At 53.0% G+C, this 16226-nt stretch overlaps 1 protein-coding gene across 3 annotated transcripts; it reads left to right on the top strand.

The window, feature by feature from the left end:
* Positions 1–2330: 2330 nt before the first annotated feature.
* On the top strand, positions 2331–15562 carry TFAP2C (transcription factor AP-2 gamma). Of its 3 annotated transcripts, none has more exons than XM_060032649.1 (7): positions 2331–2614; positions 7812–8297; positions 8401–8452; positions 9678–9894; positions 10481–10599; positions 12565–12709; positions 14031–15562. In XM_060032649.1, exons 1-7 carry the CDS (start codon positions 2414–2416, stop codon positions 14314–14316), a joined length of 1506 nt encoding a protein of 501 aa, XP_059888632.1. In that variant the 5' UTR covers positions 2331–2413; the 3' UTR covers positions 14317–15562. The 3 variants fall into 3 exon arrangements, with proteins under 3 accessions (XP_059888632.1, XP_059888634.1, XP_059888633.1); XM_060032651.1 differs by lacking the exon at positions 2331–2614 and adding an exon at positions 5970–6230; XM_060032650.1 differs by lacking the exon at positions 2331–2614 and adding an exon at positions 7324–7589.
* The last annotated feature ends 664 nt before the right edge of the window (positions 15563–16226 follow it).

Here is a 16226-nt window from a genome sequence, read left to right as displayed (position 1 = left end):
GGGCAGAGGGGAAAGGACACAGGTGGCTGCCTGGGGGCTGGGAGCTCTCCCCCTGCGGGCTCTTGCTCCAGCCTCCTTGCAGACCCCACTAGTGGCAGCTGTCTAAAGAGACCCTGGGGAGCTTGACACCTTGTCCAGGTGCCAATATTTCATAATTATGTGTTGTGGCAGTACAAGATGTTTCAGTTTCTGAGGTCAAATAAATACATTTAGGCATTAACAGTGGTCATTGCCTTTTAAAAAAAATTATAAAAGTAAGATGCAATCAGAGCAGCAACAACAAAAGAAGACCAGAAACATAACAGCAACAACAATAACAAAATCTTCGTTTCTGGATTAAATTGTGAAATAAAACCAGGATGTTAACAGTGATTAGTGTGTTCATTTTAAAAAATAATTAACACAAGACACATCAGTTGTAACCCCTCCCCACCACAAATGAAAACAAAACCCCATCCATAATGAAGTAAAAAAATCACCTTTCTCTCCGTACCCTCCCCCCCCCAGTCCCATCCTATTGCCTGAGTGTAGCTACACCTCAAAATGTGGCCTGTGTCCTTTTCACTATTCCTATAGTGGGACCAAAAGGCATAGCATGTTTCGATCTTAGAATAGAACCGTATTGATGATCAAAATCCTACCTTGCACCTTCAGCTAAGCTATTTTCCCTGTAGTTGTGTATTTTAAACCACTTTACACTAAGCTGTGGCTGTGCTTACACCACTTTTTGTTTTTGAGACACGTAAAAATGTACATCTCACTACATGGATGGTTCTGTCATAGAAATTTCTTGGTGCCTTTTAAAAACTGTACCTTTGAAGACTACTGGGGACAGAGAACCTCTGGGAGAGTTTCCCAGTAGGTGGGGCTGAAACCTGCAGTTTTCCTGCCATTTCTTTTTTTCTTTCTTCTAAAGCATATGTAATCTTGAGTAAGTTTTCAACTCACCTCTCTGGAAAAGAAGCTGTTTGGTTGCCTGGGCAGGTTCTGTATGAAAACTATCAAGGACTCAGGTACTGAAGGGCAGCTTCTGTACAAAGCTAATTTCTCCTCCTGGTGACCTGGGTGGTCACAGTGGGTCCCCTGTGGTACGGTCAACAAATGGCATTTATTCTTGTGTTTACAGTCTTCCTTAAGACTGCATTTTACTGGGCTCTCAGCTCTGTGTGTGTGTGTGTGTGTGTGTGTGTTTCCTTTCTTTTTTTAAGTCACCTAGGTCCTTTGCCTCTTTCCTTCAGGCAAAGAGCATGTGATGAGCAAGGTGTAGACAAGTCTCTCTGGCACTTAAGGAAGACCCCAAACCCACCCACCTCCTTCTCCTCCAAGGAATTCAGTGCCCCTGGTTCCATTTTAGCTGGACCTGGAAACCTGCGAGGTGCCTGGAGGCAGATCAAAGCCAGAAACGAGGGCGGGGAATTCACGGAAATGTTAATAGATCTGGCTGTGGAGACAGAACACATTTAAAATGTCCTCTGCCTGCAAGACGTAGAATACATTTAAAATAGTTTTGTGATGGAAGGAGCCCTACCTACTGCTGGTTATAAACAGATGTAAAGATCAGTCAAAAGACCGGGAAGACCCTTTTCAATTGGCGAGTTTACAGTTTCCAAGGGGAGGAGGGCAGGGGAGGAGTAACCAGGACCTTCAGGTGTGTCTTCCAATCGCGATAGCCCGTTTTGGCTGTGAATTGTACCCCCCCATCCCCCTTCCGTTAATTAAATAAACGCTCGGAGCACTTTACAGCACACGACGCGGCCCTTGGGGACCTGTTCCTGCGTTGCTCCCATTCTTGAAAACCTCAACTCACAGAGGGTTGAAGAGCTGGCAACATGAATTTCCAGTTCCTAAAGGTGAGAAGAGAGGTGTTGGGTGGAGGACAGATCCGAGGACCGGCAGGGAAAGAGAGGGGTGCTGGCGGCCTGGCTGCCGGAGGGGGTGTGTGCCCGCTGCGTGGGATGGGCGCCGCTGCGGGGTGCACGGTGGCCCCTGGACGCTGCGCACTTCTGGCGCAGGAAGCCGAGTCCGCGCCGCTGGGCGCCTGGCCACAGTGGGCCTCCTCGCCTGGCGGCGACCAGATAAATAGGTGAAGGCCTGCGGGCTTAGCTGGCCTGGAGGTGCCTGGTGTTCTAGGACGCCGAGCCGCGAAGGCCTCCGGGGACACTGGGCTCGCGCCTTGGCCCTCCTGCCTGCGCTCGGAGCGGTTAGGCTGCACCCGGATGGGCCCAGGGATGTTAGTGGGTGGAGAGGTGACAGGCATTCTGAGGGCGGGGGTCCCCCGGGGCAGGGAGGCGAGAGCCGGCTTGTCTCTAATAGGTGCCCGAGAGCCGCTAGGAAGGTGGCCTTGAAGAACAGGCAGGCTGGTGGCTTTGAGGTAGTTGGACGACTGAAAATTCGCCTGCTGACAAGTGGGGCGATGGTCGTCAAGTTAGAGACTCTACCACGACCGCTGCGCTCGGCGAGCGCTCCGCAAATGAGAGCCTCTCCGAAGCTTGGGTCCTACAGGCTCCCCCAGCTCCACGCTTCGCGTTTTCTGGTTTGCGAGGATGCTTGCAAAGGAAGAGCTAAAGGCTGCGAAACCCCTTTGAGGACCCGGCCTGGCGCGGAGCGCTTACAAGTGAGCAGTAGAAAGAGTTGGGCTGGACCCTGGGCTAAGACGAGAAGCATCTGTGCGTGTGTGTAGCCGCTAATTTGAGCATCAGGAAAAACAAACTGCTATTTTGATATTATTGCTGCTATTTTGGAGTGACTGAATTATTTAATACATGTGGCGCCCCGGACGTGCACCTCAGTGGGCTTAGACAGTTCGGATGCTCTTGGACGCCAAGTGTCCGTTCAGTGGGTGCCGGTGCTGCGAGGGAGGGCGTGGGCTAGCGCGTGAATGGGCGCCCTCCCGGACTGCTGCAGGCCCCGGCTTTTCGGCTCTGCTTCGCCGGGCCCCGCCTCTTAACTGCGGTCCCAGCCGGAGCCCAAGCTGTTCCGCGGGGCGACACAGACACCTCGTTTGGTGCACGGCGCCCGCGAGGGCGCTTCGGAGCCTCCACCTGCCGCTCGGACGCCCCCTCCCCGGGACGGGAAGCTGAGTCACAGGCCTGCTCCAGTCCAGCTCTACCCGCCCCGCCGCCTTCCTGGGCTTGCCATGGGTGTGGAGGCGGCGGAAGCCTGCCGCCCGGGTCTGGGAGCCTTGTTTCCAGAGGCAGCTGCCCGCGCATCTTTGGAGGTGGCGCACTGTTGTAGCGCTGCTGTCCTCGCAGACGCCTTGTCGCCTCCGGTCTCTGGTTTCTAGCGCCATCCGAGCGGGCTGGGGGCCGGGGTCCAGGGTTTCAAGCGTGTGGGTTGAGTGCAGGCTCCCTAGGGGGCGACAGAGGGAAGCCGCTGACAACCGTCCAGCCCCATACCCTTGATTGTGCGAGGTGAGCGGCGAGGCTGCTCCCCGGGATCCCCACGTTCTGTTTACACTTGGCGTCTGCGAAGCCGCGGAGGGTCGGAGGGGGCATCCTTTCCAGGCCGTGGCTGCCTAAGGGCGCGGCCACGCAGTCATGCGTCTTCGCGCGGCGAGGGGTGGGGGCCTTGGGGGAGGTCTGTCTTGAGTGTGGGAGCCATCGGCTCTCTGCTCTCGCTCTCGGCTCAGAGCAGAAAAGTTGAGCTCAAGGAAGGGCTGAGATTTCCGGCATCCGGACCAGGGCGCGCGCGTGCCTGGGTTCCGTCCCTGAAGCAGAAGCTGTGCGTGTTTGGGTGGAGTCGGCCTGGCCGGGAAGGTTGAGGATTCGTTTGTGCCGCCTTCCCCATCCAGGGCACAGAAGTTGCGCTCTAGCTTGAGCGCGTGTCCCTTGGAGGGGGGCAGCGTCCAGGTCCAGGGCGCTGGCTTGGGAATGAATGGCCTTTGCCGAGCGGTTCCGAAACCTCTGTGCCCTTGGGGCTCCCTAAACGGAGGTGCGCAAACCCTCGGGGCCCATCGGCTCCCTTTGCCTCCGCCATAGAGGCCCCGGGGCTGCGAGGGATTTCCGTCCCTCCAGGTGGCTTTGGCGAGCGCTGCTGAGGAAAGGAAGGGCAGCCAGGACCTGGGGCGGGGGGTTGGTGCCTTGTTGCCCAGCCTTGGACCCAACATGCCCGGCGGTAAAGTTGCAGGCGTGGACGAGACAAGTTGTTCAAGCTGCATCCCCGGCCGGGTCTTGGAGTCAAAGCCGGGGCTAGAAGGCCCAGCGTGGAGGAGAGCTCCTGCGTCACTGGTCTGGATGTCTGGGGCGCCCAGAGGCTCAGCAGCCTCCCTCGAAAGTACCTGGGACCCCAATCTTCCACGCCCAGGGCGCCAGCATGCCTACCGCACCGGGTCCGATACCTGCCCTGAGCAGGTGCCCCCTGCCCCCACTCCCGAGTACCAGGAGCGCTGCTTCTGCGGTTTTCTCTTTTACCCCCCGTCCCCCCCCCCCACGGTGTCTTGAAAGCTAGGTGTCAGGGGTCGTGTGTGCACTGTCTTTGTACGTATCCTAGTGCAGAGCCCGCAGACAAGCCTGAAAAGCCCCCAGTGGTTTCGTCTCCAGGTTTTGTTCTCACAACTGGTCGGAATATCACCTGGAATCTGTCTACTCTCTGGGGCGAGGAAGAACCTTTCGCTTGGAAGACGCCTATTTTTATTTTGGTTATTTTATTTTAGGCCCATCTCGGTTTAAAGAAATGCTAAAGTTCAAACAAACCCGAGCGGGAGTAGGGAAGCAGTGGGTACATTCGTTCTGTGAATTGGGAACAGCGTCCACTCCACAGGCCCGGGGCAGTAAACTGATTGGTATTGATTATTGCAAAATCGGATTCGGAATCAAATCGAAAGATTCCTTCTCTGATTGCCTGAGAATGTTTAAATTCAGCTCCCGAGAATTAGCGACTTTCCCCTTGAAGCAAAAAAAAAAAAAGGTTAATTACAATAATTGGGCCAATGGATTTCGTTTCTTTAAAATGTTTCAGCATTGCGCTTTGCTTTCAAGGTTGGGGGGCAAATGCATATTGGGGGGAGAGGCAACGTTTATGTGGAAGGAAGTTTCGTTTTCTGCCTGTATCTGCGGACCCCGGGTGCTCACCTCTCCAGCGGGGGTCCCTCCACGGCCCCTCCTCCTCCCCCCACCTCCTCCCTCGTCCCCGCCTGTGACGCTAGGGTTGCATTCAGCCCCGCACCTCTTTTCAAGGTTGAGTTGAGGCTTTGAGTGCCTGGCCCGTCGGAGGAAGCTGCCGAGCCGGCGCCGGGCAGGGCAGGGCCGGGCGAGGGTAGGCGGGTGCCCCCCACCCGCCTCCCGGCCGCAGCCCAGCCTTGGAGATGGAGCTTCGGGCGATGGCGGCGAAACGCCGTTGTCCGACACTTCGGGGCCGGTGGAGCGGCCCGCCCGCTCGGTGGCGCTTGGGGCCGACTCCCCAGAAGGCCTTCCCACCCCCGCCCCCTCGGAGGACCCCGAGCGCACTGTGCCCACGCCGTGCGGGGGAGGGCGTCGTCCCTCGGAGGGACTGGGACTCCAGCTGCCTGATTCCAGTTTAAATCTCCTTGGAGCGGGTGTTTGGGACGTTTTAGGAGATAGGGAGATCTCAGCTGTTGAGACGTCTTTTGGAGGGTGGGGGAAGCCGCTGTCGGTGAAAGAGGGGGGGCTCTTGGGTTCGGATCCCGGTCCCCAGCTCTGCCAACCTCAGGTGTGTGCTTGGTGAGGGTGACTGATGGATGGCGTGATGGGGGACGCTGGCCTCTTAGGTTTGCGGCTGTCAGCGAGGTGCGGCCCATTCGAATCCTCTCCTAAGCCCCCCGAGGCGTGGGTCTCCGCGCGGCGCCGGGCCAGGATGAGGGGCGGAGCTAGGCTGGGACTGGCTGGGGGCCGCCCCGCCCGGCGCCGGGGCCTTCGCGCCGGCCCCCGGGGAGGAGTTATGATAATTTCTTCTCATTAAGGCGCCCGGATCCCCCGGCTATCGCCTGGACACACACTGCGGGCGCGGCTTCCCCGGTCCCTGGCCGCGGCCTCTACACCCGCGGCGGCACCATCTACAATCGCGGAGCCGCCGATGCGCGTCCAGTGACCGGGACGGCTAGGCCCGCGCGCGGCGGGGGCAGCGGCAGACGTCTGGCCACCGTGACCCCAATTTTGGATTTACCGCTCGGGGGGTGGGGGGAACCTGGATTTAACTGGCGACTGTTTTGGGGGACGCCGGACGCCATGTTGTGGAAAATAACCGATAATGTCAAGTATGAAGAGGACTGCGAGGTGAGCTGGGCACAAGGGCGCAGCCTGGCCCCGCCCGAGTACAGTCCTGGAGGCGCGGGCCACTGGACCGAGGTCGGGGGCGAGGGCGCAGGAGCAGCGAACAGGCACCCACCGCTCGCCCTTCGATGGGACAGGGTCCACTTTTCCGGACATTCCCTAGTGCGTTTCTCCGGGGTCCCCTTCCTGAATCAGGCCTTTACCTAAATATCCAGTCTCGGGAATGGGGCCTGGAAAGAGCGTAGCAGATCCCACCCACAAAGCTTACCGGCCGGTTTCTTGCGAAGCAAAACAGCCCTTTTCCCCGATTTCTTGGAAGAGCGCTGGGCCTGCAACTTTTAGAGGTGGCTTTTACGCACGAAACCTCCGTCCCAAGGAGTCAGACGAGGTGACCTGCCGGCGACACCTTTGCGGAGTCTCCTCCGAGGCGGGCTTGTCACCTGCCCCGCTACCTCCTTGGGGAAACAAGAAAACAACCGAAGTTTGGCTTTCCAGAGAAGGGGGGGCCGGGGGGGGGCGCTGAGGCCAGATGGGGCCGTAAGCTCTCGGGAGTGCTCCAGCCTGTCGGACAGGTTGAGCTAGAGTTTCGGAGAGTGGGAGGGAGGGAGGCGGCGAGCGGAAAGAGGAAGAAGACGCAGGCGGCGCGAGGCGTGAGCCTGGGCCCCGGGAGAGGGGAGCGGTGGCGGCGGGGACGCGGGAGAGCCGTGCGCCCGCGGGACCTAGAGGGGCTGCCCCTGTTTGCAGGCCCGGGCACTTCAGCTAGGGGGCGACGGTGTCATAGCTCTCCTGGTCCCCCGCCACCCCTGTGACCCCGGGAACACATGGCGACACGTCCTTTGAGAATTAAGTCGGACAGCCGTGGGGCGAGGGAACGTGCCCAGGCAAGGTTGCCCAATTTTCGGGGTCCTTCGTTCTCCGTGCCCGACTTATGGGGAGACTGACGGTGGCTGGGCAGGACGGCGTTACTTGGTCGGGACACAGCTAGCAGGGAGCGCACCCCTGGCTGCGGCGGGCTCCTCCCTGAGTCCCTTGGGCGGCGCTGGGTGGCTGCCCCCGCTAGGGAGGGTCTCTCGCCCGGAGGTCTTTGTCCTGAGGGCGTGGAAGGGAGGGTCCCTGGGGCGGGGAAACGGCGCACTTCCTGCGCGGCGCGCATTATTCGCGCCCACCGCTACCCCACTTTGGGCCGACGACGCCAGCATGTGCGGGCTCGTGAGCGACCGCGCTCTGCGCTGCCTGCAGGCTTTCTCCCCGGACCCCTGCCCCAGCTTCTTCCGGCCCAAGGCCTGGCATTCGGATTTGGAGCCGCAGAATACCTCGGGCGTCAGACCTTCGCCGCGGGGCCCGGAGGGCACGTTCCTCCAGGTCTTTCTCCAGTTTCCCCTTCCTCTGCGGACTAGCGGTTGACAACGAAACCCCCGGGGCACGTTGCTCCCCGGGGCCTTTTGGCCCGAGGGCAGGCCCCGCGGGGGTCGGTCCGGGCTGGTGCGGTGGGCCCCCGGGGGTCACAAGGCTCAGCGCGGTGGCCGCGGGCCTTGCGCAGTAGCGGGGTTTCGTACTAACCGGGTCTCCGTTTCTGTGCCCCAGGATCGCCACGACGCGAGCAGCAATGGGAACCCCCGCCTGCCTCACCTCTCCTCCGCCGGGCAGCATCTCTACAGCCCCGCACCGCCCCTCTCCCATGCTGGAGTCGCCGAATACCAGCCACCACCCTACTTTCCGCCTCCCTACCAGCAGCTGGCTTACTCGCAGGCAGCCGACCCCTACTCGCATCTGGGAGAAGCGTACGCCGCCGCCATCAACCCCCTGCACCAGCCGGCGCCCACCGGCAGCCAGCAGCAGGCCTGGCCGGGCCGCCAGAGCCAGGAGGGGGCTGGGCTGCCCTCGCACCACGCGCGCCCGGCCGGCTTGTTGCCCCACCTCTCCGGGCTGGACGGCGGCGCCGTGAGCGCCCGCAGGGACGCCTACCGCCGCTCGGACCTGCTGCTGCCCCACTCGCACGCTCTGGACGCCGCGGGCCTGGCCGAGAACCTGGGGCTCCACGACATGGCGCACCAGATGGAGGAGGTGCAGGTGAGCGCCTCGGCCCTGCCCGGACCCGTTCGCCCCACTGCCTCTCTCCTACCCCGTCCAGGCTCCCCCGAACTTAAAGGAAACTTTGTCATTTCTCCCCCAGAATGTCGACGACCAGCACCTACTTCTGCATGATCAGACGGTTATTCGCAAAGGTACGGAGTGAGCACGAGTTCTTTTCTTCCTCTGGCATCACACACCCTGTAGTGGTTCTTAGCGGTAACTGGGAAGTTATTAACTTATTGGTGAGGTAGGGCTTTTGGTATCCGATTTGGGACATTTGTGGTGGAAGGGAGTGACAGGGACTCGAGGCAGATAGGTTTTAGGAGTGAGAAGACGGGGCATTTCTTTAAGATCTAAATGGAAAAGGATGCTCTCAGGAGCTGCCCCTCAATCTCCGGATTTGTTACTCCATAGTTTTCCCTTGGTGGGTGTTGCTTCTTGAATTTGAGAGTGTTTTTACAATGCTCCAGGAAAGAATCCCAGAGTGAGTTAAGGCTGTGACTTAATTTGGAAAACAAGTCACCACATATACCCTTAGTGGAGTGATTGGTTCTGTGACAATTTCAATTGTTGAACGGGTTGATGTGATTTTATTTCTGATTTCAAATATGCACAGGGGTAAGGAGCCTTAATTCTGACCTGCAAAAAGAAGGTGGGACACAGTTTGGTGTACAAAACAGACAGCCCTGAAAGCATCAGGCTGGGTGATCTGTCGGGTTCATGCAGGGATGAGGGGGGCGGGGGTTTGGAAAATTGGATTACTTGGGCGACTGAGTGGCTCATGAAATTAAGTTACGTACTGCCAGGATTCCCAGTTTAGCTCTGTTGGGAAATGGGGTCATCCTAAATGAAATGTAGCTATGGTCTGTTACTTGAGGTTAAACTGTTTGAAATCAACTGAGGAAAAATGAGTTTGGGGGGAAAAAAGAAAAAAGAAAGAAAACCTCAGAAAATAAACTGAATTTCCCAGTAAACTTAGAACAGGTGTGTTTGTATTTTAAAATTTACTGTGATCAGTTGCACTGAAAGATTTTGCCAGATGATTATGTCCTGTGATTTTGGATATTCGCTGAGTGAGGGGGAAAAAAGAAATCTTCATTTATTTAGTTATGAAGTAGTCTTTTGAAAACAAACGTTCTAACGAAACAGATTTTAACAGTGGTCAGAAAATGCAAACCCTCCACGCGTGGGATCTTGACTAATTAACTTCCCTAGGTGTTAAATTGTGAAATTCAGATTCGATTACCTTTGAAGAATGTGGCTTTAAAAAAATCTGCTTGCAATTTATAGTCCAACATGCAGTTAGTTGTTCAAAGAGCTCTTTCAGCTTTGGTTAGTGGTTTGCTTGGGAACGCCACTTCTGATCTTCACTCACAGGTCCTATTTCAATGACGAAGAACCCCTTGAGTCTCCCTTGTCAGAAGGAGCTGGTGGAGGCTGTGATGAATCCCAGCGAGGTCTTCTGCTCGGTCCCTGGAAGATTGTCCCTCCTCAGCTCTACATCTAAATACAAAGTGACGGTTGCCGAAGTCCAGAGGCGACTGTCCCCGCCTGAGTGCTTAAATGCTTCATTACTGGGAGGTGTCCTCAGAAGGTACATGGGGACACGTTCTGGGCATGGCGGTTGAATGGTTGGGGATGAATAACAGAAAAGGACCAGGGAGACAGTTTTAACATTTATGGAACTTTGGTGCCTAACGCTGAATTCTCATTGGCTCAGGGAGTTTTAGCACACATCTTCTCTTTTAGAACGTGCCAGATGTAGAAGGAAGTGTTAAAACAGCGCTAACAAATTCTCATTTGGTTAGAATTTGATTCCTTGTATGAGTGGTAGCATCTGTATTCAGAGTAGAGGAGCTCCATGGGTCTGGTTCCCCCGGGGAGTTGTTTTTTTGGGGGCTGCTGCAGTTTCTACAAGTGAAAATTTGTCTGCTCTGTGCAACTTGCAATGTTCTGTGATTAAAAAAAAATAATGTTGGCGATGCTGAGAAAGATTTTTGGATTTTACAGGGATTAACTAATAAATTAAGGATTCCCTGTATCACTTGATTATGAGCCATGTAATGTAGGTTGTTTCTGACAGATTTCTGTTTTGTAAGCAGCATGTTAGGCATTTAGAATTTTAAAGGGGTTTCTTGAGAAAAGAATTTTTTATTTTATTTTGTTATTATTTTGCTCAGAGCCAAATCTAAAAATGGTGGCCGATCCTTGCGGGAGAAGTTGGACAAGATTGGGTTGAATCTTCCAGCGGGGAGACGGAAAGCTGCCCACGTCACCCTCCTGACATCTTTAGTAGAAGGTCAGTGGAGTTGTGTTTTTGTTTTGCGGTGTTTTTAGTTAGTGCTTTGTTGAGTCTTTAATATTTCTCTAAAGAAAAGGTTAGGGACTTCCTGGCGATCCAGTGGTTGAGACTTCGCCTTCCAATGCAGGGGGCGTGGGTTCGACCCCTGATCGGGGAGCTAAGATCCCACATGCGGTAGGGTGCGGCACCCGCCCCCCCCCCCCGCAAAAAAAAGGTATAAGAAAAGGTTAAAAACAACTCTTAGTCACAAAAGAGAGATGCAAGCGATTTTGCCATGCGTTCATTACAATGAATCACAGTCATTTAATCAAATAAGTTAACATTTAACGATGTGTCTGCTGAAGTATTCTGTTCTGGGTCTCCCAGAAAATCATTGTTAAAAAGAAACAGGTTTTCCTAAGACATCACATTATCAGATGAACCAGCTTTTGAAGGATGCAATCGATCATTTGGTACACCTTTTTTTAAAACTGGTTACTGGTGGGCAGCAGGACCGTTTCTAGTTTTTGTAGCTGTGGCATATTGGGACTGTGGTCAGTGAAGAGAAAAGCCCTTGTATACAATGAGACTAGCTCAATTCACAGTTCCTTTGTTCATTTTCCCCATCAAAAAAAAAAAAAAAGTAATGGGGCCCACAGATGAGCCCCTCTCCCCAGTCCTAAGATAGTTAGGATGTGACATTTCAGTTTCTTGAATGGACCTGCGCCCCGAACCTGGAAAGTAGCCAAGAATGCAATACGGCCTTTTACAAAGTGGGCAAGGGAAAAGTGAAATAATTATTTTTCAAAACAAAACAAGCTCGTTGTTACTGCGCACAGGAAAATGAGTTGATGAACACGGAGGGGCTTATCCGTAAGCCTGGAGCGGCCGCCAGCACCTCGCCCAATCAGCAGGGCGCTGGGCCCCGGCTCGGGGGCCGGGGGAGCCAATGAGGGGTGGTCTCCTGGTAGTCAGGCAATCTTTTGAACACTTTCTTTCCCTGGTCTAAATGGCGCGACCGCGCTGCTAAAAGAGACTTGGCAGGGCCCTGCTCTACCTTTTTACGAGTGTCTTTGGAGGTCAGGGCAAGGAGAAAGGAGCTGCCTGTTCGATGCTGTTGGGGACCAGCTGTCCTGCATGGAGAATGGTGGATTCCGCGCGCGTGGAGCATAAATGCGGCTCCCCTAGGTTTCCTTACCGGCCAGGCAGGGGTGCTTGAATGAGAAAGCGTGTGCCTGAACAATGGTTCTCAGATGTTGATTTAGTGAATCGGGGGAGGGAAGTGGGGATGGTGGGTGAGGTCCACCATCTGGGTTTGTAAAGCTCTAGCAGCCCCAAATCTTGGAACCAGAAAGAACCCAGCGCCTCGGGTGGGAAATGACACCCTCCCCTCGTTTTCCTCCCTCTGTGCCCCCCAATACCTGAGACGAGAGGGTAGGTAGGGCTCCTAACATTTCCGGTAGGAAACACTCCTGCTTCTCTTTCTTAAAGCAACATTCTAGAGACTTACCTCCACCAGTAATGGGGCGCTCTCATTTAGAAACAAAGTTCCGTGTCAAAGACTTTTGTCCCAGTTTCATAAAGAAAAGTGACAGTTCGCTTCTTTGTCAGTCATGCTCACTCCCCCTAAGTTTTCCGACTTCTGCACTACCAACGGATGCTAGATGCTGTTTTAGCAGCGAGAGGAGCATCTGCTCAGCTTGGGCAGAGGACTGGGGTAACATCGTTTAAGTACAGTTAAAATTTTCAGACTTTTTTTTTTTTCTTACATTGTATGATTTCACCCTAGGGGAGGGTACCCACTACAAGTACCCAGGAGGTTCTGCTTACTGGCTGGATCGTTGTCCCCTTGTGTGATTGCATTTTAGAATGCAAAATGACTGCTTAGACCAATACCGATAGTGCTGGAAAAAGAGGGAAGGGACAGTTTGCCTTGGGGACCACAGTGGCCCTAAAGTCTGTTGCCATTGCCGATTATTCTAGGTGAGGCTGTTCATTTGGCTCGGGACTTTGCCTATGTCTGTGAAGCAGAATTTCCTAGTAAATCCGTGGCCGAGTATTTAACCAGACCTCATCTCGGAGGACGCAATGAGATGGCAACTAGGAAGAATATGCTGCTGGCGGCACAGTAAGTATCCAGGCTTGAGAATTTGATGCCCCGATGCCCTGACCTTGCAGCTGAGGGGCCAGCACAGTCCCTGGTGCTCAAGAACGAAAGGCTCCTTAAGTAAGTCAGGGTGTTGAGCAAGAGGAAATGGCAAGGAGCATCTTTGACAGAGTCAAATTAGAGTAACTTTCTGTAGCATTTAAAAGAATTAGAGCAGTGAGTGTATTGCTCAGAATGAGTGTTTTTGAGCCGTTTAGTTATTCAGCTCAAACTAGTTAAGCTACTCTTTCATTATCTTATTTGCATGTCTTACAAAAATGTGTTGAAGACAATTTATTTTATCACATCCAGTCAAGATCCTGCGCCTTCTGCCTCCTGATAACAAGATGTTTTTGATTTTTAAAATGTAATGATCGGGTTGTGTGTGTAGGAGACGAGGGCAAATGAAATGTCTCAAAACGACTTAATGCAGCTGAGGGATTTCTCACAGAAACCAAGAGTAAATGGATTTTAAAATCATGGTAAATGAAGCAGAACTAGTCAAGTGGGAAATAGGGCAAAAGCGAGCAGTGAACCAGCCTGTATCGAAAGAGTGAGTTTCAGGGAAATGAATTCAGGGATCTTGACAGAATTGGTTTAAGGAACCAATCTGCATCAAGTAAAGCTAGCCCTTACTCTCCTAGGCTGGAATTCTGACTCCACCTCTTACCAGTCCTGGTGACCTTGGCCAGTTGATTCTGGCATTAATCCTTTTATCTTCTCTAATTGCAGTGAGGATTAAATAAGATAGTACTTAAAAGAGTTTAGTTCAGGGCTTCCCTGGGGGCGCAGTGGCCAAGAATCCGCCTGCCAATGCAGGGGACACGGGTTCGAGCCCTGGCCCGGGAAGATCCCACGTGCCGCGGAGCAACTAAGCCCGTGTACCACAACTACTGAGCCTGCGCTCTAGAGCCCAAGAGCCACAATTACTGAAGCCCACGTGCCGCAACTACTGAAGCCCGCGTGCCGAGAGCCTGTGCTCCACAACAAGAGAAGCCACCGCGATGAGAGGCCCACGCACCGCAAAGAAGAGTAGCCCCCGCTCGCTGCAACTAGAAGAAAGCCCGCGCGCAGCAACGAAGACCCAATACGGCCAAACATAAATAAAAAGAGTTTAGTTCAGGGCCCAGCACAGAACAGGTGCTAAGCGCGGCAGCTGCCTATTGCTATCAGTTTAAAATGTACTTCCTTGGCCAGCCCCAAATTCTCGTTGCCTCTAGGTGTCATCCCCACACTAGTTTGTGCTCTTTACCTGTCACGGCCTAGATTGAACTCAGTGGTGTGTGTTGACTGTCTTTCACAGGCAAGTGTGTAAAGAATTCACAGACCTTCTCAATCAAGACCGAACTCCCAATGGGAACAACCGGCCCACTCCGGTCCTGGAGACCAGCATTCAGAACTGCTTGTCTCATTTCAGCCTGATTACCCACGGGTTTGGCAGCCAGGCCATCTGTGCTGCTGTGTCTGCCATGCAGAACTACATAAAAGAAGCCCTGATGGTCATAGACAAATCCTACATGAACCCCGGAGACCAGAGTCCAGCCGATTCTAGCAAAACCCTGGAAAAGATGGAGAAGCACAGGAAGTAAAACAGAGGTGAACAAAGGGCCGAAGCGTCTGGAAGGAAAAGGACTCTAAAACCGGTCTCGACCAGGACAAACTGGGAACCCCGCTTGCCTGGGGGACAGAGTTTGTTATCCACCTTCCCACGAAAAGGGCCTCCGTGGGATTTCCAGATCTTCACGTGCCCTCCTGGATTCCTTAGTACTTAAGGAGTGCTGAAGTGTCTCCTAAGCTCTGGACGCGCTCTCGGGAGGTGACAAGTGCTGGTTCTTTACCCATTAAGCTGATACTTTAGTTTTTGGAACCCCATTCTTCCTTTCTCTGAAAGTGGTGCTACAAGTTTTTGGAACCTTTTAAATAAATTCCCTGGGCTAACAAAAACCCACACACACATAGCTGTTGAGATGTCAAATTGATGTGATTCAGATCCACTATAACTTTCAGTGTTAAGGTAAAAGTATTTATGTAGCCTCTTCCGTCTCACCCTACATACCGCGGGAGGCAAGGATTCTGTCCGCTTAAGAACTGGTTAATAGGTTGGTATTTGACACACTTTAAATCCCTTGTTCACAGGGACCCTTCGGGTTTTACGAAACTTGTAGAAGCAAAGCCTGCTGATGATTTTATGTTTTTCTTTTTAAGAAAAAAACAAAACAAAACTTTGAAAGTTAACTCTTCAAATAGGAGGAGACTCTTTGAAAAGACATGTTCCTTTAAGGTACGGAAGCTTTATTTTGCGTATTTATTTCACATCTTGGTGTTTCGAGAAAACTTGAAAAGGGGTGGGCATGAAGCATTTTTTTTTTGCTGTCTCTCATCCCAAGTCCCAGAGGAGAATTCTGTATTTTGAGAAGCTGCGTTGAGTGTACAGATTTTATTTATGCATAATTTAATGGGGTCTGTAAATACGGGTGCACTTCTTACGACTTTTTGAGAAATGGGATTCAACTTTAATATTAGCTTTTAAAGGTGACGGGGTAATCTAAGACACATCTTTAGGCTTTATTCATATGTACACAGGGTATTAAGAGTCAAGAGTATCGTGAGTGCTGTTCTCGACTCTGGAAGACTCTAATTTAATTGAAGCTTTCTGTTCACAAAGCAATAACTTTGTCTTATTCCTGTTGGGCTGACCCCCAAGATGAGTGTGAAGTACAGTGTGTGTGGGTGAAAACGGAGTTTTGGAATTGAGCTCCTTGCCTGTAAATGTTCCCTAAATAATTGTTATGTATATGAAACCTGTATAATAAAAAGAAAGTATTCTCAATAGAAGCTGTGAAAGTCTGGTTGTAACTTGATGTGTTTTTTTTAATCTTCTAAGAGGAGTGGAAGAATGGCAGAGCTGATTTCTGGGTTTTGGCTGTGGCTTAGTTAATGAGACGGAACAGGAAATCTCTGTGCCGAGGGGAATCTGGAGTTTCATTTTGTCTCTCTTGGAAGACTGCTCTGTTGCGCCACGTCTCGCACTCATCAGTGGTTCTCACGACTGTGTATGGTACCATCTTCCCCAACACAAGGGCTGTTGGGAGATGTGTGAGGGACGGTTGATGGACAACAAGAGAGGAATCCATAGTTTGGGAATCATGTCTCTTGCGTAAGGCTGCTCAGTTGAGAAACACTGTACTTACGGTGAAGTTGCCACCTCACAATTTTGAGAATGGAAATGAGATGATTGTTGGTAAATCCTTGGGCAGATCCTCCTTGGGAGGACTTGGCATTCAGTCAAATGCAAGCAGTGGTTGTGTGGTAGGTGCTCTGAGTGTTTTCAGTCAATTGAAATGCTCCATCTTTGGGAACGTTAGGATGCCCATCGATCCAAGGGATCCTAATCATGTTGTCTGCTGGGCAGATCAGAGGTTGGGTCTCTGTACTTGCGGAGCAGAAGAGACCAGCGGGGCTTGTGTACTTGCTGGATGTGTGCAAGGATCTTGGGTGC

Source organism: Delphinus delphis, chromosome 15, assembly GCF_949987515.2.
Source record: "Delphinus delphis chromosome 15, mDelDel1.2, whole genome shotgun sequence".
Classification (NCBI taxonomy): domain Eukaryota; kingdom Metazoa; phylum Chordata; class Mammalia; order Artiodactyla; family Delphinidae; genus Delphinus; species Delphinus delphis.
The sequence above is the reverse complement of the archived record's forward strand: the minus strand, read 5'-3'. Positions and strand labels throughout refer to the sequence as shown.

Coding starts and splice junctions, on each gene's coding strand:
- TFAP2C (XM_060032649.1), top strand. CDS start 2,414: ATGGTCGTCAAGTTAGAGACTCTACCACGACCGCTGCGCTCGGCGAGC. Junction 9,895..10,480: donor CTGGGAGGTGTCCTCAGAAG/GTACATGGGGAC, acceptor TATTTTGCTCAG/AGCCAAATCTAAAAATGGTG. Junction 12,710..14,030: donor AATATGCTGCTGGCGGCACA/GTAAGTATCCAG, acceptor TGTCTTTCACAG/GCAAGTGTGTAAAGAATTCA.